Below are 20,540 nucleotides of genomic sequence, written 5' to 3' on the forward strand. Positions count from 1 at the left end.
TACCTAATAGAATCAATTTATAAGGAGTAAAGATTTCTTTTAGCTCATGGTCAGTTGGTTTCATTACTTCTGGGCCTGTGGTTAAGCAGAATATCATCACAGGTAATGTGGCAGACTGCTCACTTCCTGACAGTCAAGAAACAGAAAGACAAAGGGAGAGGGAAATAGAAGCAAGGGTCTCAATTTCCCTACCTAAGCCACACCTCCAATGACCTAACTTCCTTCCACTAGGCCCCACCTCCTAAAAGTTCCACCATCACCCAATAAAGCCATATGCCCAGTAGCAGGTCTTCACTACATAAGCCTCTGAGGGAAATCTAAGGCCCAAACCATACTAGGCATGTATCGTGGTATGCACATGTAACCCCAGCATTAAGTAAACAGGTACCAAAGATCTTAAAGCCAGGCGCTGGTGGCTCACGCCTGTAATCCTAGCTTATCAGGAGGCTGAGATCTGAGGATTGCGGTTCAAAGCCAGCCCACGCAGGAAAGTCTGTGAAACTCTTATCCCCAATAAATACTCAGAAAAACCCAGAAGTGGCACTAGTAGAGCAGTAGCCTTGAGCAAAAGAGCTCAGGAACAGTACTTAGGCTGTGAGTTCAAGCCTCATCACTGAAAAAAAAATAAAAGAAAGGTCTTAAGTTTGACGCTGGCCTGGGCTACATCATTGGGACCTGCTTCCAAAAAGATCTAGAGTATATCATATGTGACACTTATGTATTTAAAATATTTGATACTAAAATGAAAATAAATTATATGCTTAGCCAAATATTATAGTCTCAGTGTCTAAAACAGCTGGACAGAGAATAGTGGCTACTGAAAAGGCTGGGGTATGAAGAGCCTTGTGGCTTCTACAATATGTAGTGGAAAGCAGATGCATCTTATTTAGAGATTGGCTTTGGGTTAACTAGAATGAAATAATCAGACTTCTATTTTAATAAGACACGGCACTGATAATCATTATCAAAAGCATTAGACCCTTGAAGTTACCTGCTTTTCTGTTCAAGGCTGTTCTAATTTTCTTAAGTGAATGTTCCATCTGAAAGATATTGTAAAGAATGAAAGAGGGAAGAAAGAGGTCAGTATTGTCCATTGTAATTAGCTGATTTTCTTTCTGGGCCAAATTCCAGACTACATGAAATCCACATCCCTTTTTGGCAATTCCTCCTCCTTGACCCATTACCTTTCTTTCAACACTGGCATTTTAGTGTCTTTTTAAGATTTTTTTTTATTAATCATAGCTTTCTAGGTTTGGCTATGTTTTGTTAGTGTGTGAGGGAATAGACTTATCAGTAGCTGTGTGAAATAGTTTCAAAGTAAATTCTAAGCTGGGCACCAGTGGCTCACTCCTGTAATCCTAGCTACTCAAGAGGCTAAGATATGAGGATGGCGATGTGAACCAGCCCAGGCAGGAAAGTCCCTGAGACTCTTATCTCCATTTAACCACAAAAAAGCCAGAAGTGGAGCTGTGGCTCAAAGTATAGAACACTAGTTTTGAACACAAAAACTCAAGGACAATGTCTGGGTCCTGAGTAAAATGCCCAAGACTGTCACCACCACCACCAACAACAAAAGTAAATTATAATCCTTCCTTCATGCTGGAATTGTCTCCAAAATGGGAGTGATTTAATACCTAAGAAAGTAACCTGACTTGGGGCTGGGAAGGTGGCTCAGTGGTAGAGCGCTTGCCTTGCATGCTTGAGGCCCTGGGTTCGATTCCTCAGCACCACATAAGCAAAAAGAATAAAAGCCGGAAGTGGCGCTGTGGCTCAAGTGGTAGAGCACTAGTCTTGAGCTGAAGAGCTGAGGGACAGCGCCCAGGCCCAGAGTTCAGGCCCCACAACCAGACCCCCCCCAAAAAAAAAATGTAAGAAAAAAAGGAAAGTAACCTGACTGACAAAGTTATAAATACTTATATTTTTATCGTACTTTGTTTTAAACTGAGCCATCCATGATTACTTGGGGCATTACATATGAGATAGGAAAATGTACTCAAAGTTTTTACTCAAAGTCTATTCATATCTTAGCTACATCCAGAATGAACCTCTGATTAATTCTATAATTAATCGGAGCTTTAACTTTCTCCTTTTGTATGAGGATATGGAACAAGCTTTTAAAGAATTCAAGATGATACGATGCTCCAGTTTATTAAACTGTTTACTAAAACATTAATTGAGTGCCTACTATGTAGCCAGATACTGCCCTAAATGTTGGGGAGTTTGAATATGAGATCTCTGGACAGCTCACACGGTCTGGTGATATGTACAAATAAATAATAGCAAATACCAAGTCACATGCAAAAAGTGGCATTTCAGGGAGAGATAAAAGGGGCAGGCAGTAGCCTGAGATGCAAAGGGAGAATTCTAATGATTATTTGCCAGCAGGACTTGATTAAAGACACAATATTTGAACTTGAAATGAAGAACAGCTCTTCATAGGTCTCAGTTAATGTTTACTGAAGGTATTAATAATAAGCTCAGATATGAGTTGTACTATAAAAATAGCAAGTTGCTGATCTGTATTTTTTAAAAAATTCTAGTTCAAGTAGTCCATGACACACACAAAGAATACATTCTTGAAAAGTCACTTAAAATGTTTGGGTCAAATTGATTTTCTCATAAGAAATGATGGTGGAGGACTTTGGAAATTCTGGATAGTACATAGAGATGCTGTAGGTTAGATGTATAGTTCTCAAAAAATGACTTGTGGGCATGGAATCCACAAGATTAAACCCACCTACACACAATTGTAATAAGTTATTCCATTTATCTTTCTGACAATGTTGATATTTTCACCAATGGTGTAAAAGCACTGCTGAGTACAATTGTTGGCACAACTATACATATAAAGGTACTGATACCCACATGCATGCACCATTATTGCAACCATCACTGACAGTCACTGGCAGAAAAAGAAGAGACAATTTACTTAAGGATTTCATTAGTGAAGCAATATTTTATTTAACACTAACCCTCAAGTCCAAGTGCTTAATTTTCTTAAAAATAGGAAGTTCACAAAGTATGCCATAAACGATGTCAGTATATATTTCCAGGAAAAGCACTTGTTTGAGATTAGTTTAACTGGAAGCTAAGCTAGCCTCTCTTTTCAGTTATACTTGAGAGAATGATTGATAAACTATGGTTCTAGAAAGTGGTGCTGTGGTTCAAAGTGGTAGAGCACTAGTCTTGAGTGAAAGAGCTCAGGAACAGAACCCAGGCCCTGAGATCAAGCCCCACGACCAATAACAACAACATAAAAGGCTTAGTAGAAACTATGGTTCTATGGGCTTGAGTATTTACTAGACATTTTCTTAGGAAGAAAGAGAGCCTATCAGCTCAAGGAAGACAACTGGTAGTATTTATTGCCAATGAGAAAACTAAAATAGTTGAAATTGGTATCTGCCACCATGAACTTTGGAGCATCTCACTATTTAAAAGTCTAATCTTTGATGAAGTTAGAGCTGATCCTAATGAAAGAGATTTTTTTCCATATCATATAAAGAAAGTGTCAAAGTTTAGAGGACTTGCATAGCTTAGTGAGCCAATATTTTTCCACATGATTCATATATGATAATGTAAAATGACCAAAACACTCACTTGAAGTTCAAAACATACCAGTGGATTTTAATGTGACATAGCATGAAATGCTCATTCATATGGTTTCATATTCCACATTGCAACCATTTGTTCAGTATAATCTCCCCCTCCCATCTCCCTTCTTTTCTCTGTCTGCTCATCCCTCCCCACCCCCCATATACACATCCTCTCTGACTCTCCTTCACTGTCTTTCTCTGTGGGTGGTGGGACAGGATTTTCTGTGAATTTTTTGTGCAAAACAACACATCACATCAATCTGAAAGGACAAAGATGACATGATAATAATCCACCTATCTTACTTTAAGCCACACATTGAAGAGATTTGTGAAAATATAAATGAATCCCACATCCATTGATTGGTTTATACTTTATCTCCTTTTTGACAAATAATTTTAACAAGATTCACTATTTTATTTTCGTATATGCATATGAAGTACTTCAATGACATTTACCATCCTCTTTTTTCCTCTCTGTTAGCACTGTTGCCTAGTCCCGGAAAGTCCCCCCATTTTCTACTTTTTTTTTGTCATTCTTTTCATTAGGGTCTAGATTCTACATATGAGAGAGAGAAAGCATGTGATATTTGTCTTTCTCAGTGTGCTGTATTGAAGAATCTCTAGAGTAGCTGCACTAATTTACATTCCCACCAACAATATATGAGGATTCACACCTTTTCTATCCCCCCCTTATCTTCACTAACATTTGTTGTAGCCTGTTTTCTTGATTTTCATTCTGACTGTTGTATATACCTAATGCTTTAACTAAAAATATGACATGGTGAAGTCCTTGTTTGGTCTTGTCTACAGTACTAAATTCAGCCTGTACTTACATGACCATCTCTTTCTCAAGATTGGAGGCATTTTCTGCTATTATTTTACTGAATAGGTTTCTATGTTGTTAGCCTTCACATCTTATTTTTTCTTTTTTGATGCCCATGATTTGTATGTTTGGACTTTTAATGGTATTCCAGTAGTCTTACGGGTTACTTCCATTTGTAGTTCAGGTCTCTTTTCTTTATTTGCATCTGTTTCATCTGCAAACACTGATCTTCTTTCTTTAATTTAATCCCATCTACTAGAGTCAATTTCAACCGCATTTCTTACATGAGTTATTGAGCCTTTCATTTCCAGAATTTAAATTTGATTTGTCCTGAGTTTCTCTAGCTTCACAGAGCTGCTCTTTCATGTCTTGCATTGTCTACTTCATTTCATTCAGCTCATGATTTGAATTTTCTTCGTATTTATTCAGGTGTTTATCCATGTCCTTTTTCGTTTCATTGATTATTTTATTATTTCTCGGAGATGTCATCCACTTTACTATCATTAGTGTTTGTTACTATGCAGCTTTTTTTTTGTTTTGAAGGAGTCACGTTGCCTTGTTTTTTTCATATGTCTTGTGTTTCTGCACTGAGTCTTACACATGTCAGGTCAAATCATTGATTGAAAGGTTTCATCACCTATAGTCTTTCTGTTGAAATATTCTCCATGTTTAGGCAAGGCAATGTAGTGGCTGTGTTAAGGTGCTGTTTTCAACAAGGGACTTAGGGTATGGCTTAGACTCCATCCAGTAGTTCACTACATGTGAGGGGAAGGAATCTATGCAAGTCTCCTGATAGAGGGTCTGGACATGGGACCCTCACTCTCCACATGTGGCAACACCCACAAATTTTGCCATATAGTTCCCAGAGGTGGATCTCAGTGCTTTCTCACTTTTCCCAGAATTCACCTCTCTGTGGTGGAAGGAGACTAAGGAAGTCATGTGATTCAGACGTGCCTGGCAGCCAACACATGGCCAGGATGCAGTTCCAAAGGTATAGTCTCAGTTATTTCAGACCGAGTCCTACAATTCACCTCACAATATAGGGGAGGCAACTGGGAAAAAAATTATGTGATTCAAAAAGTCTGGACCACCAGGTGCCAGTGGCTCATGCCTATAATTCTAACTTCTCAAGGAAGGTGAGATCTGAGGATTGTGGTTCAAAGCTACCCCAGGCAGGAAAATCCGTGAGACTCATCTCCACTCAGAAAACCAGAAGTGTCAGTGTGGCTCAAGTCTTAGAGCGCTAGCCTTGAGCTGAAGAGCTGAGGGACAGCGCTCAGGCCCAGAGTTCAAGCCCCAACACACACACACACACACACACACACACACACACACACACACACACACACACACACACAGAGTCTTGACTGTAGATCTTTAGACTAGCCTAGAAGCAAACACACATTAGGATACACTTCCCAGAGGTGGTGGGTATTAATGCTTTCTGAACCTGTCCTGAAGTTCCCCCTGCTTTTGGAGTTAGATGGCTGTGAATATCATGAGATTCAGATGGCCTGAGCTTAGCACCTCTAGCTGCTAATACACATCCAGTAGGCAGGCCTTAGAGGCCAAATGCTATAATAGCCACAGACGTGGTGTTTTGTTTCGGTCGCAACTCTCAGACAATAGAACTTGCTCTTTGCCAAGAAGAGTGGGGCTTAGAGTCCTGGTGCCCTTCATTTCCAGATCTCCCAGCTGTTTCAACTTCTCTGTGGGACCATGTCTGACTTTCTTTGCCTCTATAACAATCTATATTGGCTGCCTCCCAACCAAACACTGTGGCAGGGCATCCCCAAACTCCCTAAGCCATGATTATTCTTTGTTTTCATACCCCCAGAGTAACTCAAACAATAGGCCCTCTCTCAAGGCTGTGCTTTGTTGTAGCTTTTGGTAGTAATAGGAGTGACAGAAGGGTCTTTCTTCACCAAGACTAGCCTTCCATATGTAGCTATCAGTGTCTCACCAAATCCCAGACCAAGGCTAAGGATTGTGGGATGTATGGGGTTATGATGGAGCTAGAATCCACAAGACTGTGGATTCACAATGGCCTTCTGTCTAACTTTGTAGATTGCTTCTTCACTTTCCTCTCCAATCCAGGGATGGATCTTGGAAATGTTTGCTGCTTTTTTCTGTTGCTTCTGTTACTTCATGCCTTACTTCTATCATTTTACCTCATTCATGATTCCCAGCCCTCTTTCTCTTTTTCTCTCTTCAGAATAAAGTCTCTCATATATTATTACTTGACTCTTCTCATTCATGGAGACAAAAACAGTGCATGCTTTGATCTGCCATCTTGCTTCTCCAGCACCGTTAAGATTGTTACCAAGGAAGCTGGGTGATGATGGCGTATGTCTATAATCCTAGATGCACGAGAGGCTGAGATCTTAGGACCACAGTTCAAACCCAGCTTCACAGGAAAATTTGTGAGACTCTTATCTTCCATTAAACACCAAAAAGCCAGAAGTAGAGCCATGACTTAAGTAGTAGAGTGCTAACCTTGAGCAAAAAAGCTCAGGGACAGTGCCCAGGCCCTGAGTTCAAGCCTCAGGACTGTCACAAAATAATAATAATAATAATAATGATGATGATAATAAAGGATGAGACAGAGAAGTAAAAATGGGTGAGGGGGCAAAAACTAGAACAAGACTAGAGAATATAAAATTGAAGACTTTAGAGATGGTGAAGAAAAGTACAGTTGTGTGAGAGCTGTCTCCAGACACTTTCCATGCTGCAAGCTTAGGTCTCTGATTCAAACAGACATAACGGGGAGGGAGCCCCATAAAACTCAGCCATGTGACCAGAAAACCAGGCACTAAAGATCAAAACAAATTTATCTCTTCCTAAGTATATTATCTATAGTAAATCATTCATTATTTTTTTTTTTTTGGTTGGTCGTGGGCCTTGAACTCTGGGCTTGGGTGCTATCCCTGTGCTCTTCAGCTCAAGTCGAGTGCTTTACCCCTTGAACCACAGCACCACTTCCTGTTGTCTAGTGTTTTATTGGAGGTAAGAGTCTCGCGGACTTTCGTGCCTGGGCTGGCTTTGAACCGAGATCCTCAGATCTCAGCCTCCTGAGTTGCTAGGATTACAGATGTGAGCTACAGGCGCCTGGCTAGCATTAATCTTTAGCACCCATTTTATATGAGTACAGCTAGTCTTTTCATCCCATGTGAAGTATTTGTGTTTCAATGTAGCAAATGTAAATATGGTTCTAAGGGACTTTCATCAAGATCTTTTCTGAATTTGATGGCCCCTTAACCTATAACATGCTTTGCTAATCATGTTTTAAGTTCCCATCCACATGTTCTCCTACCATAGAAACCTCCAGAAACATAGATAGCATGGCATGGGAAAGGCTAGTGCAGTGTATACTATGACTTCTTGTGGTGTAAGGGGAGAGAAGGAATTCAGTCATTTCAAATACTATGGGAAAATCCAGAAGTGGGAAACTCTAAAAAAGAAAACAACATAACCCATGAACACTTACTTAAGTTTAGAAATGACTTTTGGAGATGGTGTCTTACTGTGTTTCCCAAGCTGCTCTGTCATTTCTGGATTAAAGCAATCTTCCTGCCTCAGTCTCTCTCATAGCCAGGACTACAGACATGCGCTACTGTACCCAATGGAAACGTAAAAAATCAGTTCAACCTTTTAGTGACTCTTATTAGTACTAGACCCACCTGAAAAAATAGGAATACCTTTGCATTTCTGATTATTTTCTTTCAGCTCCTGAGAACCATGTCTGTGCCCAAAGGTAGAGTTGTGGATAAAAACCTGGATGACGAAGGGCTTGAAAGTGGAGACTGCGGTGATGATGAAGATGAGTGTATTGGAGCCTCTGGTGATGGAATGATGAAAGTGAAGAATCAGCTCCGCTTCCTTGCAGGTAATTCAAAGCTGCCCTTAAAATGGCCTTGTGCAGAAATTAAAACTCAATTGCATCTGCTCTCTGTATCTCTCCTAAAAATCTCCACAACAGGCAACACCATTAACCCTTCAAGGAAAGACTATACTCTCAAAAAGTGAAGATTTCAGATACTCTTTTTTCATATATTGCACTGGGTAGAAGCATAACTTCCTGCTTTTCATTGTCTAAAATAATGAAATGACCTCATCAACTGGCTCAGTCTCTCATTGGAGAGTGTCTTGAGTCTTCTCAGTTATAAAAAGAAATGTAACCTTGGGTGTCTTATGAGAACCAAAGATGGAACCGACAACTTTCAATGGAAGAGATGTTTGCTGACCACTCTCTTCTTTGTGTATCACTCCTGTTTTATATTCTCAAAAGCACTTTGACATAGATAGAGCAGAGCTACATTTTTAAAAAATATGCAAACATAAAAAGGGTAATACCAGGCGCCAGTGGTTCATGCCTGTAATCCTAGCTACTCAGGAGGCTGAGATCTGAGGATCAAAGTTCGAAGCTAAGTCTGTGCAGGCAAATCCATGAAACTCTTATCTCCAATTAGTCACCAAAAAAAAAATCAGAAGTGGAGCTGTGACTCAAGTGGTAGCATGTTAGCCTTGAGCAAGAAAGCTCATGGACAGCACCAAGGCCCCGAGTTCAAGCCCAAGGACAATCATCAAAAAGATAAATTAAATTAAATTTAACAAAAAAAAAAAAAAAAAAAAACAGAAAAACGATAGATGCTGAGGTTAAGAATGCAAAACAACAACAAAAATTCCCCCAGATTTCTGTTCCACCTCACCTTCATATAGGTAAGTATTCTTCTGTTGTAGGTGTAAGAAAACTGGGGCATAGGGAAGAAATGAGATTTCTCTAAATAGGGGAATTGGAACTCTAGCCTAGGACCTGGAACTTTTAGTACCATGCACTTTCCTTTGTGGTACACAGATTTCTACCTGAAGCCCTGTTCACTATTGCCTCTGAGCTGCCACATGCTCCTGTTTTTCTTGCGGTTTCTTTCCTACTTCATCTTTCTGATCCTAGCCTGAAAATGGTTGTCATCTACATATCCACATCTAAGTGGTCTGTATTTTCTTTCTTCTCCTAAGAGAACACACACACACACACACACACACACACACACACACACACACACACACACACACACACACACCTTACCTACTTTCCCTCTTTTACCTAATTTCTAATCATTTTAACTCCTTTTTTCTAATGGGTAAAAACAATGGATACAAATCTTCCCTCTTAACTAACTTTTAGGTGTATAATACAATATTGTTCATTCATTTCACGTTGTTTAGCTGCAGCTCTCTAGAGATATGTTTTTTACCTTGCATGGCTAAAATTCTATGCCCATTGAAAACCATATCCTTATTTTCTTTTCCTGAGGCCCTAGGAACTATATAATCTTACTTCTAGTTCAATACAAGTTTCATTGCTTTAGAGACCTTATAAAATAGAGTCATACACTATTTGTGCTTCAATGATTGGCTTATTTCACTTAGTTTAAAGTCCTCCAATTTCCTCCTTGTTTAACATAGAGCAGTATTTCATTCCTTTTTAAAGCTGAATAATATTCCGTTGTATGTATTACTACAGCTCAGTTTCCTTATCTGTTCACCCATCAGTGAGTGTTTACATAATTTCTACTTCTTGTCTATTGCGGATAATGCTCCTATAAACAGTCTTTATTATAGCGCTGTGGAGATAAGTCAGGTAATCATTACCACCAGTCTCAACTGTTTTCCTGTCTCACACCTCCACCTGCTTATGAATCATTTCTGTCTGGCTTTCTTATCGCCACTCCAAACTTGATGTGTCACAGGCCCAATTTATCAACCAACCATCTCAAACTGGTTTGTTCTTTGTCTCCTTGTGTTTTCTAATGCCACTATAGTCAGTCACTGGGTCCTAAAACTCAAGGAAGAAGGCTTGATCTTCATACATAGCTGGAATGCAAATCCCTGTTGATTCCTTCTTTTTGTCATTTTTCTGCTTCTATCACTGCCTCCTGTCATTTTTCCCTCCTCCCACCCTCCTGCATAGGCTATTGAAACCAAATCCTGAGTGTTTTCTGGGCGTCTAGACTAAGGCCAGAAGTATTGAGAGCCTTAAGCTAGCAGATTAGAGAACAAAGAATCAGAGACCCAAGCAGAAGATTCCATCAATTCATCATGCACAAATGCCAGGTTAATCTTTCTAAAGCATCTCATACCTGGCTCAGCTGCCTTCATCCTTTCCTCATTGCCTTGAGGGTAAAGCTCAGAATTCTGACACAGCCTTCTAGTCTAGCCTAAATTACCCTTCCTGGTTTTATTTCCTACCATTGGTCCCATAGGAACCCCTTGTTACTTTGTTAAGAAACAGCCAGGGGGCTGGGAAGGAGGCTCAGTGGTAGAGCGCTTGCCTTGCATGCATGAGGCCCTGGGTTTGATTCCTCAGCATCACATAAGCAAAAAGAAAAAAGCCAGAAGTGGTGCTGTGGCTCAAGTGGTAGAGCGCTAGCCTTGAGCTGAAGAGCTGAAGGACAGCGCCCAGGCCCAGAGTTCAGGCCCCACGACCGGACCCCCCCCCAAAAAAGAAAAGAAACAGCCATGTTTGTACCCCAGGATCTTCATAAACACACAGTTCTGGTTTCTGTCTTCATGCCTTGCTCATGTTTATTTCCATACAGATAAACATCTTTTCTTCTTAAAGCATACCTGCCCATCAAAGTGCAATTCAAATATGATGCACTGAAAAGAAAACAGGTTTTTGGATTAGAGCAAACCTGTAATTGAATTTGATTTTTTTGTTTCAATGTTTTCATTTGGCCTCACGCCTGCTAGGGTAGTGCTCTACTGATCACTCTCTCTCCAGCCCCTGACTTCACTTCTTTTGAGCTAGCAGGACCTGGGGCAAGTGTCTTACCTTCCCCTCTTAAGTCTCCATTCCCTCATCCATCAAATGAGGTCATTATCCCAACTTCACAGGTAGCCTGAATGAGTATTATAGCAAGGGGGCAAGTTTATAAACCATCTAGCCAAGTTTCTAACATATACCAGCACATAATAATTTTAATTGTGGTCTTAAAAAATCCTCTGCATTACTAAAACAAATTCTGCCAATCGTTAAAACAAAAAAAGTTTTGCAGTAGTTCTGCAGCTCCATAAGGCATAAAGTGATCTCCCAGATCCTGGCATCCTATATGAAGAATATTGAATACACATCAAAAGTAAAAACAAGGGACCTAATCTGAACATCTGGCATCCAAAATCCTATGAAATCAAGAACTGTTTTAAAGTGCTTAGATGACGTTCAAAAATTGGGAGTACTATTTCAGATTTTAGGATTTTTGGATTTGAGATGCTCACGCAGGAAAGTCTATACAAATATTCCATAATCTGAAAAAGTCTCCAACCTGAAGCATTTTTTAATACAAGATACTCAGCCTATACCTAGAAAAGATGAAAGTTGCCCAGATGATTCACCAAAACTTTTAGCTACTCCCCAGCAACTTATCTGAAATATATCATTGCCCATACTTCTCCAGAAAAGTCTCTACTTCTGCCTACTCATTATTTTCTGCTGTGAGCTGTATCCTTATCCATTTGAAAATAATCCCATAATTACATTGGGACTTAAGTTTTTTAAATAGTGTTGGGAAAGGGACTTTGTCAAGGGCCTTTTCAAAATGTAAGTCCATCTCTTCCTTGATTTCCCTTTAGCCACATACACATTGAACCTCTCAAAGAATTCTAGTCAGCTTGTTAGACGTGATAAAACCTAAGTGCTTTGAAAACCTTACTGTAAAACACTACACAAAAGGTGGTTGATTTATTTATAGGATAAATGATGCATGGCCTCCAGTTCACATGCGGAACCAGATCAGTTATCTTGCCAACCAAAAATTATTTGGGACTCCTTAAAATGTTTCATGAGCCGGGCACTGGTGGCTCACACCTGTAATCCTTGCTACTCAAGAAGCTGACGTTCAAAGCCAGCCTGGGCAGGAAAGTTCATGGCACTCTTAATTCCAATTAACCACCAGAAAATTGGAAGTGGCTTTGTGGCTTAAAGTGGTAGAGCACTAGCCTTGAGCTGAAAAGCTCAGGGACAGCACCCAAAAACCCAAGCCCTACAACAGACAAAAAACAAAAAAAAAAGCTTCTTCATGGAGAAGAGACTCACTACCAATCTTCTAGATTCATGGTGTAATAGCTATTTGGGATGATAGCCTATATACTTTGGTCAGCTGTTACATAATTTTACCTAAAATCTAGGTACATGCCATCTAGTCCTGGTGATTCATCAGCATCTATTTATTTACTCAACATAACTTGGAACATTGTGTGTATTTGCCATTACATTTAGGACTACAAATTGTCTGCTCCAAAAAACAATGCAGAGCACGGCTCAGATTATGTAGTTTTTCTTGTATCTCCCTTCAGTCTCTGAACAGGCCTTTTGTACCATTATTAGCAAGTGATCTTAGTTATTGGCTGACTTCCCTGACCCACTTTCTATCTCCTTTTGATAAGCTAAACAAAGTACAGGACACTCAGGGTCTATTCTTGCATTTGCTTTGACTTCCTATTGGTCCCAAGGAACTTTTTTGTTTTGTTTTGTTTTGTTGGTTCTAGGGCTTGAATTTATGGCCTGGTGCTGTCCCTGAGCTTTAGCTCAAAGTGTCCAGTCCTAAGAAACTTTTTTATTGTTAAAATACTGTACAGAGTGGTTACAATTACATGGGCAAGATAATGAATACATTTCTTATCAAGCATTGTAGCCTCCTCCTTTGTTTCCCCTTCCCTAAGAAACTTTTTAGAAGCCATTTTCTCCATCTATGAAATAACTCCTGCAAGGCCATTTTACTGCCAGCAGTCTGTGATTATGCCCATTTCTTTGCTTTGGTACCTGGAAAGGTACTTATCAGCCTCTGAAGGATATCTTCTTTTACATTATCTTCAAATCTTACAAGTTCCTGGTCTCTTCTAAGCTCTGTTTTCATTTGTAAGACATGTCATTTTCAGCTGGTACCCGTGGCTCACACCTGTAATGCTAGCTATTCAGGAGGCTGAGAACTGGGGATCAGAGTTCAAAGCCAGCCCAGGCAAGAAAGTCCATAAGACTCATCTCCAATTAACCACTCAGAAGCCAGAAGTGAAGCTCTGGCTCAAATTGTAGGGCATCCAAGCCCTGAGTTTAAGCACCAGTACCAGGAGGGAAGAAGGGAGGGAGGAAAGGAAGAAGGAAGGGAGGGAAAGAGAGAGAAAGACTGGCTGTGTTTGGTTTAAAAAAATTAAGTGGAAAAAAATCAATGGCTTTAAAACTATTTTCTAATTGCTGTTTCTCTGAAGAGCTTTGACACTTGTAATTACAGGTTACTTCTCAGTAATATGCTCATAGAGTTCTTAGACCCTGTCGTACAGTGTTTCTTTCTAAACTTAGGGATGTCAGTTCCTTAGGCTTGGGACCTCAGTTACTTATTGGGATGTAGAACCCATGTGGTAGAAAAATGGCATGCTCTCTCCAGCTCAGGGTAGGAGAGCTTGAGACATCATTGTGAGGACATTATACCTGTAGAGTCAAGCAAACCGAGCCTATTCTGCCTTGCGTACTTCCCAATGTTGTAGCCTTGGACAAAGTCACTTGGCTTCTCTGAGCCTCCATTTCTTCATTTCTCAAAGTGGTCATAAAGTAGTTGTGGCTGCGACCCCTTCGTTAATTGTTGAAACACATGTGACCGTGGATAAGAAACATGCTTAATAAATGACAAAGCAGCATGCCCGTTTAGAGTAATATTCTATTGTTCAATACCATTGAATCCTAAATTAATTTTGCTTGCCAAAAACCTTTAGCTAAAATGAGAAATGAAATCCCAAATGTTCTGTCCAACAATTTGGATTTTACGTATATTGCCCTTTCATCTCCGAAGATGGCATTTTTCAGTAACTTCTTTTTAGCCCAGGGTGGTCTGAAGTGAGAAGGTATTTAAACAATGACAAATATGTCTGCCAAGTTGTACAAATAACCACATCGTCGCAGCAGTAGGAGGCGCGTACATCTTGAAAGAATCACAGCTCGTTATGTTTTGTTTTCTTTGGTGTTAGTGGGGCAGTAAGGGCAGCAGTGGACAACTAGCAGCGGAGGGTCAAAAAGGGGCCCCTGATTCTTTCCATTCTCTCTTGCTCTTAGCTACAAGCAATGTGCTTTCATGTCTTGATCCTTTCTTTTAGAGATCAAATGCCATAGGGAAGCTGAAGGAAGCAAGGCTCCCTATAATAACACTGTGCACAGATCCAGACCAGGTCGTTTGTGCTCCTAGATTGACAATACAGCCAATCTCAGTTCACCCTTGAGCTTTACACAGCTCATGGGGCTCACAAAGGACTTCCAAGTGAGATTTGGTAGAGATATTATCTGCCAATTGAGATGTGTACAAGAAAGGAGTCTTCCCCTCACCTTCATGTTGCCTAAGGAATGACTATAAGTCAGCTGATGATAGATGAGAGTAAGACAAGGTATCTTTTTCTAAAGTTTCCAAAACCTGAGAGTCTTTGGAGGCTATGTTATTTGGGACAAAATTATTCTTTGGATTGATTTTCTAGGGCTCCTGCTATATAATATTTCCCCAATGAGCCATTAGAGCATGTGGCTTTGCGGGGTAGAGAGGGGTGTTGTGGGGGAACAATGCTATAAGATTGGTCTTGCTAGCTGTGTGCCAATGGCTCACGCTACTTAGGAGGCTGAGATCTGAGGACTGCAGTTCAAAGCCAGCCTGGATAGGCAAGTCTGTGAGTCTCTTATCCTTCAATACACTACTCAGGAAAAGCTGGAAATGGCACTGTGGTTCAATTGGTACAATGCTAGCCTTGAGCAAAAAGATCAGGGTCAGTGCCCAGGTCCTGAGTTCCAGCCCCAAGACTGGCAAAAGAGACTGTACTTGCTGATGTACCTTATACTTATCTAAGAATGAGGTGACTATTAGGGCTAAGTTGAACAATTTAGGACTATCTTATTAAATTTTTTGTGTATAGGTCCTAAGGCTTGAACCTTGGGCCTGAGCACTGTCCCTAAGTTTTTTGTGCTCAAGGCTAGCTAGCACTCTACCATTTGAGCCACAGCATAATTTCTGGCTTTTTTTTTTTTAGTGATTAATTGGAGATAAGAGTCTCATGGGCTTTCCTGCCCAGGCTGGTTGTAAGCCATGATCCTCAGATCTCAACCTCCTGAGTAGCCTGGATTACAGGCATGAGCCACCAGCACCTGACTCTCATATCATATTTTATATCATTTTTTCAAATTAAAGGGAAACTATGAATTTGACTACATATTATAATTGATTATTTTTCTGAATAGAAGCCATGTTGACCAGTTTACTGACAGCATCAACTAAATTGTGGTAATCTACCACTAACAGAGACCGCCAGGCAATGTAACTCATGCCTGTAATCCTAGCTACTCAGGAGGCTGAGATCTGAGGATCATAGTTCAAAGCCAGCCTGGGCAGGAAAGCCCATGGGACTCTTATCTCCAATGAACCACCAGAAAACTGGAAGTGGCACTGTGGCTCAAAGTGCTAGAGCACTAGCTTTGAGCACAAAAGCTCAGGGACAGTGCCCAGGCCCTGAGTTCAAGCCCCATGACCAACAAAAAAAGAGTGAGAGGGACTGATTTAGTGCTCATCTCCTAGAAAAGCAGAGGAAGAAACTGCAGGAATGTGGCAAGGCCAAAACTTCTAGCTGAGCTGCCAAACAGAAGTGTAGGGTAATGGAGTAATTCCCCGCCCCCAACCATGAGCACGTCATGTTCTCCTACGTATACAATTCTCATCCGGAAGATGCTAGTGAGCCTTTCCTTTGCCCTCATGCACGCTCTTCTCAGACACCAGACTTCCTAGAGTCACTTCTACTCCCTTTTATTCTATTGGCTGCTTAAGTCTATCAATAAGCTACAAATTAGGAGATTCTGTCTGGGCTGCTGCTCCCCCTCCTCTTCTCATTCACTTACCAGCCTCTCCTCCTGTCCTTATCCTTGCTCAGTAACTCTCCTTTTATAGGTGCTCAATAAATTTTTCTGTCATTCATTAGGTGTTCCGTAAACATTTCAAGGCTTGGGGTTTAGCTTAGTGATAGAGTGCTTGCCTGACATGGGTGAGGCCCTGGGTTCTATCCCCAGCACTGCAAGACAGACAGACAGACAGGTAGAATATTTCAGTAATCCATTTTTATTAAGTAGGTAGGTAGATAGAGCTTTCAGTAATCCATGTGTGTTGGGGGAGAGAGAGGGAGAGAGAGATTTCAGCAATCCATGTGTATTTGGCAGGTAGATATTTCAGTAATCCATGTGAATTAAGTAGGTCGGTAGATAGCTAGAATAAGATATTTCAGTAATGCATGTGTATAGATAGATAATATATTTTAGTAATTCATGTGTATTTGGTAGATAGATATTTCAGTTATCCACAAGTATTAGGTAAGTAGATTAGATAGATAGATAGATAGATAGATAGATAGATAGATAGATAGATAGATAGATAGATAGATAGATAGATGTTTTAATAATCCATGTGTATCACTCTTCATTAGGTTTTCTGTTTGGGTTGATGGCACACAATCTGCCACTGAGCTATATCCCAACCCCTTCTGTAATTTTCACTTTTCATCTTTACATCTTTTCGCCTCATGTTTTCCTCTCGTTGCTTCTTAAACTAACTTCCTCCAAGTAGCCTTCAGCTTCTAGTAGTTGACACTGTGAGCAATGAAGTAAAAGATCCTTGTTCCAGCCAAGCCTCCGGAGTAGGGGCTTAAATGATATGGGCAAATGGGGAAAGGCAGCCTCAAGAGCATCATAGGGAAAGTGAGGAGGATGCAGAAGAAATATGAATGGGAGCAGTGTGTCACTGGGCTCAGCCTATACAAGAGAAGAATTAGGGAAATGTGAATGTTTTCTATTCTCTAGATGTCTTGTCTATGGAAGGGGAGAGTGGATCTTGAACCAATGTATGACATTTATAAGGACTCTGACAGAAAGATGACCTTTCTCACATGTTGAGCTATTCTTGGTTGTGGAGATATTTTCCTAGAAATCAAGTAAGCATTTATTAGGACGATTGGCTGGAGGAAGGTAATGTCAGTGAATAGATATCACCATCATAAGCTCTTGCTTTCCAAAGTCCTGAATAGCTGTGTGGTGTTGTGATTTTATGATATAAACCTGAAAATAGAGCAAAAGAGAAGGAAGATGGTAGAACAAAGCAATGACATTCAGACTAAAAGAAGGAAAAGGAAGGGAAAACAAAATCTGTGTGTGTGTGTGTGTGTGTGTGTGTGTGTGTGTGTGTGTATGTGTGTGTGCATATGTCACCAATTAGGATTTTCTGTAACTATTTTCCTAAGCCAAGGGATCCTTAGGAATGGCAGAGATTTTTCCAGGGAGCAATTCTTTTCAACATCTTCTGTCATGCACAGCCCTTTGATTTGTTTTGCTACTACAAGAAGCCAGTTCTTATTTCTCCCCGATTATTTCCAGGCTTCTAGCCTTCCTGCCCTAGTGTTAAAAAAGCAAACCTTGGGTACAGCTCCTCCCCCAGCTACAAGTTATTAGCTCACATAGCTACATTGTCAAAATCGAGGTTGTCAGGTTTGCATTCATCTTTTGTATCACTCTCTCCCTTCCTGTTGTGTCCATACAAAATAGACTTGTACAATCTGAAGTCATCTGAAATCCACCGCTTTTTCTTTCCCAAAGTCATCATGGGCCATTTCTGTAGACTATAATGAAATCGAATTACGAGAGAAAGGAAATGACAAAAAGGCCTACAAAATACAAGCCATATTTTTTAATTATGTGATTCAACAGATCTCTGTAAAACTCCTATAAAAGGTTTAAATTTTCTCAACTTACCTGGTTACAAATGAACAATAAATAATAGAACTGATTTTGAATAGGCAGCTATCTCTGCCTAGCATCACTCCTTACCTTGGTAGAATACACTGGAAGGAAATCTGAATGTGTTAGAAGCAGTGGTTTACTAAAGTTGGCTGGCATTGGCTCATGAGAGCCAATTGTTAAGTTTTTAGAATTTCCATGAGCTAGTTGTTAAGCAAAGCCATCAATAAAAAGTCAATGATGACTTTAAAACTAAATTCTATTAAAACCAAATGTGAGTCCCAAAGTCCATCACATCCTAATTGTTTAATTACATTTTATAATTATACTCTGCAAGATATATGTATATTGTGTCTGTGTTTTTGTTTACTTTTCCAGCTTTGTGTGTAATTCCATTGCCTTGATAATTTGAAGCTGTCCATGTACTACCCCATAGAAATCAGCAACAAAAAAAAAAAGTGCAAAAAAATCACACACACACACACACACACACACACACACACACACACACACGCACACTAAATCAGAGCTTAATTCACTTATTTTTTGTTAATTATCCAGACTTTAGATTTAAGAAAGTGATGGGGAAAATGTTGTTAGTGCAGCTTTGCTGTTATAATTGTGTCGTATCAGAAGCAACCGCATTGTGAATAGCACAAAAAAATGTGGGAAATGTTCTACCAACATTTGAAAACTATTATCTGATCGCAAAGAAGTCACTCCTGTCACTGATGGAATGAAGTTCCAACATATGTCTTTATTTTTTTTTTTTTTTGCACTTTTATGTTTCTCCTTAATAGAAACCAGTATATCAGCCAGTATTCCTCTGGGAACTGTACTTGATCATCAGTCACAACCCTAGTTTGACTACAGATGTAAGAATCTGGCAAAAATCAATGAAAGCATTTTGTGAGCACCAACGGACTAAATGGAATTTATAATAAAGAGTTCCATATATTCTTATCCATAAGTTGACTGCTGCATACTGAAATAAAATTTAAAATAAAATGGCATGCATCCTTTTTTTTTTTTTGAAGGCCAGTTGGTAAACATTTCCCAGCCTACCACCGCACGGAAAGGGTAGATTTATAGATTTATTTTCCTTCCCTCATCCTTACAGATTCTGGACTTAGATCAATAACTCTATTTGCCATGAGTGAGAGAAGATTCCTATCTTTCCAAGTTTATGCTGACAAATGGAAAGAGCCCCTCATCTTCAGTGATTCTAATTTCTAGGAATCTATACTTGGAAACTTGGTGAATTTGGAAATGGTGAAGCAGTTCCAGAAACTTTCTACCCAGTGGAGTATGATGGGGCTTTTTCTAAAGTCTTGGCTAACCAGTGCAAAGAAATCTCATCAGTTCAACCCCCAACCTGGAAGATAGATGATAGTCTGCTAGCCAGCTCACTGGGGCCCAGAGTCAAGGACCACTTTGAGAGTTCAGTCCCCTTATAGCAGAGGGCATTAGGACAAATGAATGCCATGTGCTAGTGTTAGGCCTGCTCTCCACAGAATTTGAGTGGAACTCCCAGTATCAGGTTACATTTTGTTGGCTCAGTAATCATTTTCGTAACCACCAACCATATGGGCAGAGGTTGGAAGGAAGGCTAAATTTAGAACACACTCCCCTTCTCCTGTGCACCATTTCTTTCTTCTTTGTGCAAGGAGGCAACCTATTACTCATCCTCACATATACCACCAACTGCTAGGGAATGACGAACAAAGAGGCTTCTAAATGATGATTCAATTGTGAGTCTATGTAGCAGTGTATGAAGAATGACCACATTTTGCTTCTGCCAATTGGTGGATCTGTCTGACACACAGTCCTGCAAGACCACATCAGTAATGAAAAGGAACACAGGGATTTCATGGCTGGAGCTTCTTAAGTTCTTCATTATTTTTAGTGCCTATCCAGAGATAGTATTTGTCTACGCTGATATCCTTCAGACTCAGGGATTTGGGAAGTAGGAAGCCATGAATGTCTCTTTCCACTTATTGTTTTTCTGTTATAGCATTACTTCTGCCTACATACACTTCCTATGGAATGACAAGAAAGATCAATTGGACAGGTGGCCAATGGGTTGATTTTGAGCAGTGTCTTGGAAAGCACACTATTTCTATTGTAGAGCTTTCTAAACCTGAACACACAAATCATACTTTAGTTTAAAATAGTATGTTTAGCTGGGCTCCAGTGGCTCATGCCTGTAATCCTAGCTACTCAGGAGGCTGAGATCTGAGGATTTTAGTTCAAAGCCAGCCCTGGTCAGGAAAGTCCCTGAGACTCTTACCTCCAATAAACCACTAGAAAACTGGAAGTGGCACTG

General features: G+C 40.1%; 1 protein-coding gene across 1 annotated transcript in view; it reads left to right on the forward strand.

The window, feature by feature from the left end:
• The window catches only part of Gpc3 (glypican 3), a 402,055-nt gene that overhangs the window by 342,516 nt on the left and 38,999 nt on the right, over positions 1-20,540 (forward strand). The window contains exon 7 of the mRNA XM_042668242.1: positions 8,143-8,302. Coding sequence (XP_042524176.1) covers positions 8,143-8,302 — 160 coding nt within the window. The remainder of the gene's footprint in view (positions 1-8,142; positions 8,303-20,540) is intronic.

Source organism: Dipodomys spectabilis, unplaced genomic scaffold (assembly GCF_019054845.1).
Source record: "Dipodomys spectabilis isolate Male_0828 unplaced genomic scaffold, ASM1905484v1 ptg000423l, whole genome shotgun sequence".
Classification (NCBI taxonomy): domain Eukaryota; kingdom Metazoa; phylum Chordata; class Mammalia; order Rodentia; family Heteromyidae; genus Dipodomys; species Dipodomys spectabilis.